General features: G+C 38.6%; 1 protein-coding gene across 2 annotated transcripts in view; it reads left to right on the top strand.

Moving 5' to 3' along the window:
- LOC109916093 (ankyrin repeat domain-containing protein 46) overlaps positions 1-7837 on the top strand; it is a 17239-nt gene extending 9402 nt beyond the window's left edge. Inside the window, exons 2-4 of one of the 2 annotated variants that reach the window (XM_020515799.2) lie at positions 2860-3018; positions 6588-6647; positions 6883-7837. In XM_020515799.2, the coding sequence (XP_020371388.1) occupies positions 2860-3018; positions 6588-6647; positions 6883-7099 (436 nt within the window). In that variant the 3' untranslated portion in view covers positions 7100-7837. The remainder of the gene's footprint in view (positions 1-2859; positions 3019-6587; positions 6648-6882) is intronic. The other variant, XM_020515800.2, reaches the window with a different exon arrangement.
- Positions 7838-13822: the final 5985 nt, after the last annotated feature.

Raw genomic sequence — 13822 nt, 5'->3', positions numbered from 1 at the left:
TGTGATTCATGCACAAGGACACCCAGGTCCCTCTGCATAGCAGCATGCTGCAACTTTTTACCATTCAAGTAATAATCCTTTTTACTATTACTCCTACCAAAATGTATGACTTCACATTTACTTACATTGTATTCCATCTGCCAGACCTTTGCCCACTCACTCAATGTATCTATGTTCCTCTGCAAAGTTTCACCGTCCTCTGCACACTTTGCTCTGCCACTCATCTTAGTGTCAACTGCAAACTTTGACACCCTACACGTGGTCCCCAGCTCCAAATCATCTATATAAATTGTAAATAATTGCGGTCCCAACACCGATCCCTGAGGCACATCACTAGTCACTGACTGCCAGCTAGAATAGCACTCATTTATCCCCACTCTTTGCTTCCTGTTAGTCAACCAATCCTCTATCCATGCTAATACTTTACCCTTAACGCATGCATCCTTATCTTATGCCGTAGCCTCTTGTGCGGCACCTTGTCGAAGGCCTTTTGGAAATCTAGGTCACCACATCCACTGGGTCCCCATTGTCCACCTCGCTCGTAATGTCTTCATAGAATTCCAAAAGATTTGTCAAGCATGACCTGCCCTTCATGAACCCATGCTGCGTCTGCCCAATGGGACAATTTCTATCAAGATGCCTTGCTATTTCTTCCTTGATAATAGATTCAAGCATCTTCCCCACTACAGAGGTTAAGCTAACCGGTCTATAATTCCCCATCTTTTGTCTACTTCCCTTTTTAAACAGTGGCGTCACATTTGCTGTTTTCCAATGTGCTGGGACTGCCCCAGAGTCCAGCGAATTTTGGAAAGTTACCGCCAGTGCACCTGCTATTTCTCCCGCCATCTCTTTTAGTACCCTGGGATGCATTCCATCAGGGCCAGGAGACTTATCAATCCTTAGCTCCATTAGCTTGCCCAACACTACCTCTTCTGTAATAATGATTGTTTCCAGATCCTCACCTACCTTCGTCTCTTTGTCAGTTACTGGCATGTTATTAGTGTCCTCCACTGTGAAGACCGATACAAAATACCTGTTCGATGCCTCGGCCATTTCATCACTTCCCATAACTAAATTCCCCTTCTCATCCTCTAAAGGGCCAACGTTCACTTTAGCCACTCTTTTTCGTTTTATATATTTATAGAAACTTTTGCTATCTGTCTTTATATTCTGTGCTAGTTTTTTCTCATGTTCTATCTTACTTTTCTTTATAGCTCTTTTTGTGGCTTTCTGTTGACCTTTAAAGTTTTCCCAATCTTCTAGTTTCAAGAGCAATGAGACTGTTTGTTTTTTTTTAAAACAATATTCTTGGAAATATTGGCCAAGATAACAGCTCACCTGCTGTTCTTTGGTGCAATGTGATGTGATAGTTTTAAACAATCTGAGCAAGTAGTTGGCAACTTGGTTTAGTATTCCATCTGAAAGATGGAACTTTCAGCAGTACACCATTCACTCAACCCTGCACTAATTATTAAGGTAGGTTTCTGCGCTTGAGAACATAAGACCATAAGATAAAGGAGCAGAATTAGGCCGTTCAACCTGTTGAGTCTGCTGTGTGATTTGATCATGCCTGATATGCTTCTCGCCCTCATTCTCCTGCCTTCTCCCCATAAAACCTTGATCCCTTTTCTAATCAAGAACCTGTCTATCTCTGTCTTAAATATATTTTCAATGTTTTGGCCTCCACAGTCTTCTGAGGCCATGAGTTGTACAGATTCACCAGCCTCTGGTTGAAGAAATTCCTCCTCATCACTGTTCTAAAGGGTTGTCCCTTCACTCTGAGGCTGTGCCTTCAGGTCCTAGTCTCAAGTTTGATGTAAACTAGCAACTGCCTGCCTCAGGACAGATTGCTAGCTACTTAGCCATGGTTTGTGGAGGTATTCAGTTGCATTGGCCAACAGTTGTTCAGCCTATATTTCCGCTCCTTTATTTGTGAATTTGTTTATATATCTTTCCCACTCATTCCTTTTCTGCTTGAGGGAATGAATTGATCAGCCTTATTCACGGCCTATTTTTCAGAAAAGTTATGAGTTGAAAAATCAACTATTTCTACCACAGGTATTGACTGACATGGAGGCAGTTGATGCAGATTGACTGTTCTTGTCAATTGTCTGTTCCTAAAATGTGGTTGAGGTTTCCATAGCCTGGTATAATTACAAATCGAGATATGTTTGCAGCCTCTATCAGCACTGTTACATCAGGGTCCTACTAACACTATTTTCACAGTTTAGCTCTGTGTGAAAATGTGTGAATTTTTCTAGTCGCACGTCATGAAGGCTGCAATTCTAACTCTTGAACTGCAACGTGTTTTGACAGTTGTATGATCAAAAACTGCCTATAGCTGAAGATACAAAATAACAACAGTCCATCCAGTTGCTGAAGTCATAGTTTCATTTTTCTTATAGATGGTTGCAGCATGGCAGAACTCCTTTACTGCAATTGCCTTTGTTTTTTTTATTGTTTGTTTTTGGATTGATTGAAGGGCATGAAACAAAAAATATCAAGCAAGGTCCAAATTGTAGCTGACAGTTGATGTTTTGGAAATTGCCTGTTTTTTTTTCCCCCTCAGGGATGTTGTAGGTAGTTTCACATTGGCTTGTAAAAGAGCCAGTTCATTTTGATGCTTTTCGTGACAAAGTGTAGCACAGTGTATAAGAACTAAACTTGAATGTATGTTTATATTTTCTGCTTGATTTTTAGGATAATGCCTGGATGGATTATTGTGCCCTCATTCCGAAATTATGCATGGAAAGCCATTGGTAGCTGTGGCCAGGTTTTACTCTTTTAAAACAGTTACTAGAAACAACACGACTGTGAAATGTTGTAAATCATTATTTTATGTTCTTTTTATAATTCAAGCAACCATCATGGTGCCACCCCACTCGTTTTGGCAAAACGTCGAGGAGTAAACAAAGATGCCATCAAGTTGCTGGAGTCCTTAGAGGAGCAGGAGGTGAAAGGATTCAACCGTGGAACTCACTCTAAATTAGAGATTATGCAAACAGCAGAAAATGAGAGGTAAACATTGAATCAGAAAAAATCTGAGCTGGAAGAATAATTTTGTAAGCTACGAGTTAAAATTCTTTTAACATAATGATTAAAATATATGCCTGTACAAGATTAGCTTTTGAGTATGATGTGGAGGTGCTGGTGTTGGACTGGGGTGGACAAGGTTAGAAATCACACAGCACCAGGTTATAGCCCAACAGGTTTATTTGAAAATACAATCTTTCAGAGCCTCACTCCTCCTTCAGGTGTTAGTGAGAGAGGTAGCATCAGAGATAGAATTTATAAGAAAAAGACCAAAGGGTCTCACAACTGATTGATGTATTAAACAAACCCAAGATGCTGTTCATGTCATATTACAGGTAATTCCACCGCACCACCGCCCCCCCCGCCCCGCACACGCACACGCACAGAGATCCTCTCTCATACACACTGTGCCTCCGCACACACTCTGTCTGCCTCTCTCCCACATACACACATACATATATATGGGGTGAATTTGTATTTGCAGATACATTCTATTCTGTTCAAAAAAACACACAATTTATAGACAGTCAGTCAATTTGGCTTTTTATAAATTCCTACTTTAGAAATAAAACCAGTCTGACTCCAGACCAAAACAGAAACAGATCCTAAACAAGGCCTAACATGCATTGTCTGACCTGAAATGTTGGCTGTTCTTTACACTGATAAAAACCTTTAGTTCTCTCAGAACCATGACTTGAAAGAAATTTGGAGATTTACATATACATATTAATCAATTAAAACCTTTTAACTGGTTAAAGATTTAACAGCATCTTAGGTTTGTTTCATACAACCTCATCAGTTGTGTGACCCTTTGATTTTTTACTTTTAAATTCTGTGTACGATGCCACCTCTCTCACTAACACCTGAAGAAGGAGCGAGGCTCCGAAAGCTTGCGTTTTCAAATAAACCTGTTGGACTATAACCTGGTGTCGTGTGATTTCTGAGCTTTTGATTATAGAGACGATTGCATTGTTTCAAGACTACCTTGTCTCTATTCTTTGCAAATCAACAATATGGCATGGTAAAGCTTCTTGTTATGATTTAAAGCTCTTCCTGGTCTTCTGCCAGATCTTGACCAAAACTGCTGACTGCTTGGTCCTTAGAGATATGAATAACCTTTGCTACATCTCCTGAATCCCCATCCTGTACCCTGGTTCCGCATGAAATTATGCATCTCTTTCACTCATTTGATAGCCCTACTAAGATCAGAAATATAGTGTGTTGCATGTGCAGAATTTGTAATTTTGCAAAACATAATTGCTGCTTGGTTTCTGTTTCGCCTATTATAATTTTGATATTTGATTTAAACCAGCTCCAAAAGAATAAGAAAATTTAGGCATTTTTGATTACAACTTGTAGGGTAACTGTCCCATTTCTTGGTTTAGCTAACTAAAGCAAGAAGTCATTCTGAGCCATGCATTGCAGGAAGATCCCAGTTTTGGTCCTTGTCTGTATCTTATCTTTGAGTAGAATTGTGGTACGTCCTTTGTGTTGGCTACGGCATAATGGGTAAGAGGTATATAGAAGGTTAAGGAGTGATTCTAACTATGCTTTTTAGGGATTGATGAGATAGGGAGAGTGGCTTTCTCTACTGGTGGGAAAGTCCAGGACAAAGGGTCATTAACATAAAGTTTTAGTTAGTCCATTCAAGTGGGAAATTCTGAAGCACTTCTTGTTAAGAGTAAAAACTGTCATGCTATAAATTCTAGCTTGGTGATTAACTTAAAATCTAAGATCGATAGACTTTTGCTTGATAAGAGTAATAAGGGATTGTGGATTGAGTTTGGATCCTGGTCAGCCATGACCTCAGCGAATAGTGTTCGAGCAGGCGTGAGAGGCTGAATGTTCTGTTGCTATTCCTATGTAGAGAGGGTGAGGTTGGCTCAAGTATCTGTTCTGGATAACCACTCAGTGTCCCGAAATGGAAATCTGATGCGAAATAAGTGAAAACAGCCGGTCTGTGTTGCCTGTTTGTAGTTGAATAGCATAGTCAGTTCTCATTATCTTGATTTAAAAACTGGAAGAATTGTTGCATGAAGAAGTGGTCTAATCATACCCCAATGAGAGGGCAAAGAAATTAGGAGTGGGAGTAGGCAATTTGTTCCTTTTGAGCCCACTCCGCCATTTAACATGACCATGGCTGATCTTATCCTGGTATCAAGTCCACTTTCCTGCCTGATAGACCTTTATCCCGTTTTTCATCAAAACCTATTTATTTCTTTTCTTGAATCTGTTGATTGTGTATCTATTGCACTCTGGGGCAGTGAGTTTCTCAGATTCACAGCCATCTGAGACAAATAGTTTCTCCTCATCTTTGTTTACAACCTAGCCCTCTTACTCTATTGATGATCTCTTGTTCGAGACTGTCCCTCAAAGGGACATGTCTGTTCAACGTCCACCTTATTAATCCCCTTTAGCATTTTATATACCTCAACCATATCCCCCCTCATTCTTCTGAACTCCAGCAAGTTTAAGCCCAAGCTGTTCAACTGCGCTTCATCCGGCAGCCCTTTCGATCCCTGGAATCAACTCGGTGAACCACATCTGAACTGCTTCCAGTGCCACCATGTCCTTCCTCAAGTAAGGGGACTAAAACTGGACACAATATTCCAGATGTGGTCTCGTCAACGCTTTATATAATTGTAACATCACTTCTTTACTTTTATATTCCAGTCCTTTTGCAATAAATGCCTGGATTCCATTTGCCTTTCTCATTATATGCTGTACCTGCATACCTACTTTCTGCAGTTCATGTACAAAGGCACCGGGATCCCTCTGCACCGATGCACGTTGAATCTACTTCCCATTTAAATAATAATTTGCCCTTTTATTTTTCGGCCAAAATGGACAACCTCACATTAATGGACATTAAACTCCACCTGACAGATTCTGGCCCATTCCCCTAGCCTATCAATATCCATCTATAAACTCCTTATTTCCTCATCTCTGTTTGCTTTCCCACCTATTTTAGTATCATCCATGCGTCAACCCCATTAAGCATTTAATAAAGGGAAAAAGAAGAGGATATTAAAAAGTTGTACTCTAATAGAATTTGACTAAAACTGTTGCCTTGTGTAGTCAGTTTTTAAAACTGTCATTGATGTTCAAATCGACATGTAAGCCTTTGAAATTATTTTTATTCAGTATAATTTAAGAAATTATGTAAGATTGAAGCATAATTGTAGCTGCTGTGCAGAATCTTGCTGTAAAATGCTGTGGTACGGTGGTACTTTCTTATGGCAGGTATACAAAGTAAAAACTGTGGTGCTTAATATCTTATTTGCTTGCTTGTGTCCTATGAATTCCTTTTGCTCACAAAGGACACCATAAAACACTTTGTTTAAAAGTTCTGTTTAACCTTCAAGGTCTAGTCAGATTTTCTTGCCTATGTCTGCCAGTATATGGCATCACTGCATCTGCTATGTAGATGTGATGTCACCATATAATAGAGTCCCTGATCTCAGTTGCACATGATAGGATTATACTCAGTTAAGGATTGAAGCTTCCCCACAGGAGGGGAAGTTGTTCCCTAACTACTCTGTTGCATCTTCTAGCGAGCAGGAGGCTCAGAACGGTACCATCAGAGGCTGGGAAACAGACCATCAGCCCCTCAGGTAAAGTTGGTGTGTGGCTTGCTGAGAAAACTAATTTGAACCTATCTACACAAAAAAAAACAACTCTTGTCTTTTTCAGTTGATTTAAGAAGTTAAATAACATTTCTTGAATCCTGAATGTAACATTTTCTGTTTGGTAATCCAAGTGAAGGTTTATAAATAACTTATTGTTGATCATACTCTGAAGTTGTTTTGATGATCTAAATGCAACTTTTGTTTCGCTTTTTCTCCCAAGTGCCATGGAGAGCCACTCACTCTTGAATCCAAACCTTCAGAATACGGATGGTGTCCTTTCCAGTTTTCGATCCACCTGGCAGGAGTTTGTGGATGATTTGGGTTTCTGGAGAGTTCTGCTACTCATTATTGTAATTGCACTGTTGTCTCTTGGCATTGCCTACTATGTCAGTGGCGTCCTGCCCTTTGTAGAAAACCAGCCAGAACTAGTGCATTAAAACCTCAACACCGCCCAGTGTAACCAAGTACGAGTTTGATCCACATTGTCTATATTGGAAGACGAGAATGCTAGCAGACCTGTCGATTTTGATAGCTGGCATTCCAGTTATGAAAGCTTGTTTGCTACCAAAACTCAACACTCTTAGTCTTGGCATCAGTTTTGGTTTTCTGTCTTTGATTACAGCCAGTAAAATGAATTGTTTTGAGAATATAACACTAATAAAGTCTGGATGTGCATTTAAGCCCAGTAGTAAAAAGTAATCTGAAGGTAGAACTTCATACTGGGCTTAAATTGTTAGATGCATATTTTTACCATTAATTGAATTCCTTATTTTGTATTGTATGCAGGCAGAAATATCCATTGAAATGTGTTTTGTTGTCTAGGCCACAGTTAATTCTTTAAGAAACTATAGTAAATCACATTCCTGATGTGTAAAAATTGAATAACTTAGAAATAAGGCTTCATGTTTTAAGATTAATGTTGATCATGATGAAGGAATGAAAAGTGCAGTAGAACTAGACATAAATGATGGAATATTTAAAAAGGAGGGGGAGGGGTCAGAAAAATTTAATTTGTTCCTTATTTTGTGTTGTTACTTCAAATGTTTCTCCGTACCATCCAGAAAAGACATGTAGAACACACATTTATGCACTTTTACTTGTAATGAAATTAATTTTAAATGTATCCATGACAATTGTTTTATTCAGTATAATGCAGTAAATGGTAATTACAGGAACTGCATGCTCTTGTATTATTTAAACAAGTATGCAAACTTTGCAACGAATACAGAAATTGCTGGAAAAGCTCAACAGGTCTGGCACAATGTGTGGAGAGAAGTCGGAGTTATTGTTTCAAGTTTCATGACCCTTCCTCAGAAAACTTTGCACCTATCTTCCATAAGTGTCTTTTTTTTTATATATTTGAAGTATTAAACTCCATAGGAAAGAGACTCCACATTCATATTAACTACCTGTGTCAGAGTTTGTTTGTCAGTAATTAATGATTGGCACATCATTTTAAATGGCTGTGTCTGTGCCTAGTGTCTTTCACTGGAGGTGTCTGCTGGCATACTTGAAGTTCTTTGTGACTAGTGGGTACCATGGGGACTGAGGTGCAGATTTTCCTCACGAACATTTCAGTTTAATGCCCTCGCATTCTTATAAAGTTACATCTAAGTACCTCCAGTAGCCTGTCTTATTTTTAGTTTTGTTTGGATATATTTTGTTTTTTTGGGCTTTTGCAAGACTATGGAAACTTGAAGTGACTCTTCATAGCATTCAATACTGAGGCAAGATGGCATTTTGGCAAAGCTAACTTGGATAGCAACTATTAAATGTGTTCAATTGCATTATCTGTCTCTCGCCGGAAGTTGCTGTACTATTTCTTTACAAAAATGTGTTGTCAGCCTTACTGTAATTATGAAAGCAAAATCTGGTTCTATAATTTGCAGTTAACACTGAAGGTAACTACATTGATAAACAGCTGAGAGAAAAATAAACTTCATGTTGTAACCCACTGAACTTCCTCCTAGTTTACAGCAGCAATGTCCCAAGAAGGAGACTGATTACAGCCACTGTAGGCTTTTCCTGGCTTGATGTGACATTTAGTCCAACAGCTATTGTTTTTCATAGTTTTTGTTCCTTGCTACTCTCACTATGTTTGAAGTTATTAGCTGTGAAGAAATTGTGAAAATGAAAGGTGCATAGTTGATGACCGTAGTATCTGGTAGCTATACCATACATTCCACAAAAAATATTTGTGTAATGCAAGATAAACAGTTGAGAGTCAGGGCATACAATAAACTAGAATGTCAGAATTGTATACCTTCAAGTAGGGATTTAACTGTCATACTTATTTAATGTTTTATTTTTCAATTTAACCGGACATTAATGTGGGATTCCAGAATTTATTATCTGTTTCAGTTGGAATGTTAATCCTTGACAGTTGGTCATTCATGTCTAGATATCCATGAATAATTATGTATGTAATACAATGGGAACGTAGAACAGTACATCACTGTACAGGCCCTTCGGCCCACGATGTTGTGCCGAACTTTTACCCGAAACCTAAGGTCTATCTAACTTCCACCGCTACCTTATACTATCATCAATTATGATAGATGTTAATTATATCCACTTTTTGATGAAAAAATTTAAACACATTCATTTTAAGGTCATTTGCAGTGAAACACTGCAATTTTATCTTTGTGTTATTTACCACTTATTTATTCAAGAATTATATTCGATTTTAACTATCTTGTCTATCAAATGAAATGAGGAAAAAGCTCCATTTAGCATCCTGAACTAAAATAATTACTCCAGCAGGAAGAGAGTAAAATTTACAGGGGTATGAAGGAGCTGGGTGAATTGGTTTTGCAGCAAGTTGTGTCTGGCCAAACGTCATCCACGTGTGCATTAGATAGTTCATGATTCTGTGAAAAATGTTGAACTTGCATGTAGGGTGATAGACTTTTAACAGTCTCTATTTTCTAATGATCCAGTTTGAAGTTAAGAAATTAGCTTTTGATAGTTATTGATCTTGGAAATTTCAATGTTACAATGTTTTTTTTAATGAGGAAATTACATGGAACCTTTTCAGGCTGGCCATGGTTAGTCGTTGTGAAAGATTAATTTTTAAGAATTTGTTCATGAGCTATGGGCATTGCTAGCTGCGCTTTCATTAGTTGATCATCACTTACTGCTCTTCAGTTGAGGGCTAGGCCATTTCAGAGGGCAGTTAAAAGTCAACCACATTGCTGTGGGTCCGGAGTCACATGTAGTCCAGACTGGCTAAGGATGGCAGATTTCCTTCCTTAATGGAGACTTGTGAACAAGATGGGTATTTACAATGGTTCATGGGCGCTATTAGACTAGTTTTTAATTCCAGATTTTTTTTATATTGAATTCAAATTTCACCATTTGCCACAGTGGGATATGCGCCCATGTCCCAGGATATTTTTCTAGACTAGTAATCCAGAATCCTACTGACATTATCACTAGGTCACTATCTCCCTAATATATGATTACATTAATTAGAGACTTGATGGTATACGATATTTTGTAATAATGCTGATTTCAGGCCCATTTATGTTTGAGTGGAAGAAATCAGGTATGCCCATTTTAAAGCAGCATATGTTACCTCTCTTTCCCAAAAGAAAAACATCAAGCAATCGTGGTTTAATGTCTTCAGAACTTGTATGAGTCAATGATTCAACTGTGCATCAATTTAAAATGTTTTTTTCATAGAAACACTGCATCTCCAAATGGTGCATTTTGTTACAGTTGGAAAGCAGTAATAACATGCTGGGTGTTCAAACCTCCACTCTGAAAACAAGCGGGTGAATACTTCCATCTCCAACATTGTTTAATTGCTGTTGTTTAAGTAATGATCTGACGTGAAGTTTACTAAATGATGTATTTGTAGTCCTAAAGAAAACATAACTTCAACTTATGATCTTACACTATGTATAAATCCATTAAGAAATAGGAGGAGTAGGCCAGTCATCCTATCGAGACTGCTTTTCCCTGTAATAAACTGTCAAGGATTACCATTCCAACTGTAATAAAATTGTGGCTGATTTCACTGTGGTCTTAACTCCACTTTTCTATTTGTTCCCCATGACCTGCGATTGACTTCTGAATAAAAAAGGAACTAACAGCCCTGAATATATTCAATATTCCAATCTCTGTTTACTCTCCGTGGAAGAGATTGTCAAATAACCTCCCCTGCTCATCTCGATCTTAAATGTGAGACCTTTTATTTTTAAACTGTGCCTCTCTAGTTCTGGACTCTTCCCAAGAGAGGATGTCTTCTCCCAGTATTTATCCTGTAAAACCCTCGTAGAATCTTTTTGTTTTCAATTAAATTCTCATTTTTCTGAATTCCAGTTGAATAGACTGTCACAATAACTACAGCTCCCTTTTCCGCCAGTACTGGTAACAGTGCCACATAATCAAAACCTAGTTCTGCCACACCAGATTTGCTTGTGGCTCATTAGCTGCACATATTTGCAGAACCACTTTCCTAATTCTAACTACATTGTTGCAACCTGTGTAGATCACAGTGGCTGAATCCTTGCCCCCTCCGCATTGAGATGGCTTTAACACTGATACCAGGCAGGTAACACAGCCTTTGCTACTTGCCCTCTGAGTTGTGGAGAACAGCCTGTCCCCTAATTATACTGTCCTTTACTACAACTACACTCCTTTCTACTTCACAACCCACTCTGGAATTGCCCCTTGCAAAAGGGTGCTTTGGTCAGTTTGCTCATGCTGCTACTTTCTAGATATCCATATCGGTTGCAGTCACGTGCTCCTGTCCCTGACAGTGCACCAAATCTGACAAACCTGGCCTGAGGAGTGAGTGCCTCAGGAGAAAAAGTGTGGAGCTAACTCCCACCCACCCACCCACCTCCAAAGCCATAAATACACCACAATGTTCAATGCTCGGACTTGTGGTAAGCGTTACTGCATGCTGCAATTCATTAGCTTTTGTAATTAAGAGCACTGAAAGAGTATGTTTAATTGTCCACCACTGTTCATGACTAGATGTGGCAAGACTGCAGAGCTTAGACCTGATCCATTAGTTGTCGCTGTATGGCACACATGGAATTCTGTACTGTAGCTTCAATAGATTGACACCTAATTTTAGGCATGCCTGGTGCTGCTCCCAGTATGCCCTCCTTGACTTTCCGTTGAACCAGGGTTGACTCCCTTGTAATTGTCATTTTTGGTGCCAGTTTATCCAGTTTCATTCCTTTTTTGAGATCTTTTGGGGATTGATGCAACTGAATGGTTTTTTAAATGCCATTTCAGAGGGCAGATGAGATTAATCCATATTGCTGTGGGTTTGCAGTCACAGACAGACCAGACCTGGTAAAGACAACAGATTTCCTTCCCTGAAAGGAGATTAGGGAACCAGGAGGAATTTTCTGACAATTGGCAATGGTTTCATTATTACCAATAGATATTTAATTCTAATTTCACCATCTGTTATGGTGAGATTTGGAATTGAGTCCCCAGGAGTTTTCTGGGTCTCTGGATTACTAGTAATCCAATGCTATCACCTTCTCTAATTCCCATCACCTTACATAATTAAAATTTCTTGGATTTTTTTAGATACACATGTTTGTATATTAATGTATTTATCTTCATAAATTCTCTTAATAACTCACCTAAGATTGAGACGATTTCATTGATGGCCTGAGTTTCTATAGAATTGGGACCAGGACATCACTGGGATTACTATATTTGCCAGAGTTAATCATGACAAAAATCTATCTTTTACCATTTGTAGTTTTCTCAGAACTGAAAACTAAGCTGATTTCCAGTGTTGTATGGTGGATGATTTCAATCCAAGGATGAGTAAGACCCTGCAGACTGTATGTTCTGTCTTTTGTAGTGTTTGACTGCACTGTGCCCTACATCACAAGAGCAATATAGATTTGCTGTTAGGCTTCTGTAATTCCTTTGAATTTGGATTGGTTTCTTTCTAGAAACGATTCTCAAACATTTAATGTTCTTTAATCTGAGCTTCTAAAGGACACTGTTGGCCACCCAAAGGAAAACATTGCTATCATTATAGAATATATTCATACAGAGAAATATGGATGTGTCAACACACACCAGAAATTTGGAATTCTCAATGCTATGGAAGTAGAGTGGCCAGCACCATACAACTTGTGGGTAACCAATACCCATGGACTTCAGTTGAAAATCAATGTTTTAATTGGAGAATGCTATGCCAAAAAAAGGCAAAACCTACTTTAAGCCAACCTTGAAGTGCATGTTCCCTCTTGATTGATGGCTGCATACAATTTTCCTTCAGCCTTGTTGTAATTTTGAAGGTAATAACCTCTGTGAGTTATTTGCCATCGTGTGAATGCAGTGACACTTGGTCATCTAGGAATGACTTTAACCAATTCACTGGGGTTGTAATTTTTAAATGCAATTTTCTTGATGAAATGAATGTGAAGCTTGCATTTGCTGAAAGGCACACTTTGGAGTTGATCAGTGGGTTGTTGTTGTTTCATGTTGTTTCTGCACAATTATCAATAGGAAAAAAGAGCTAACTCTGATTCCATTTGTTTGGATTAGCTCTTCAACATCGATTCAACCCACATGAGAAATGGATGTTTGTATAAGAGATTTGACTATTTGTGGCATTAACCCCTATTTCTTTGAATAAACAGGAAGTCAGCAGGGAAAGGCTGGATTACGGAAATTAGTGTCTCGCTATAAGTAACTGCAATAACGCGCTCACTTCAATATTATGCATTTCAATAGTAGCTTCAGAGCTTTGGCTTCTGTCCAAAGTAATTCCAACAGCAGAATTTGAGAATCAGTTCAACATTATATGGGGAAAGGACATTGCAATGAGTAATATTTTGTTCATTTTTAAAAAAGTGATCTTTTTAAAGTACTCTACCACACTGATTTCACCCTCCCCTTCCTCCTGCTGACTCCTTCTTATCATTCTTATTTGTCTTTGATTATCTCCCCTATATTTCTTCCTTAATCCCATGCTTAAGTATTATTTTGAAATCACTGTAACCATTTTTTTCCTCCTAGAACTTAGAACATAGAACAGTACAGCACAGTACAGGCCCTTCGGCCGACGATGTTGTGCTCAACTTTTACCCTAAACCTAAGCTTTATTTAACCTCCACCTCTACCTTATACTATCATTCATTTGCCTATCTAATTGCCACTTAAATGCCCCT

Source organism: Rhincodon typus, chromosome 14 (assembly GCF_021869965.1).
Source record: "Rhincodon typus isolate 14 chromosome 14, sRhiTyp1.1, whole genome shotgun sequence".
Classification (NCBI taxonomy): domain Eukaryota; kingdom Metazoa; phylum Chordata; class Chondrichthyes; order Orectolobiformes; family Rhincodontidae; genus Rhincodon; species Rhincodon typus.
Note: the sequence above shows the minus strand (reverse complement) of the source record. Positions and strands in the feature narration are given on the sequence as shown.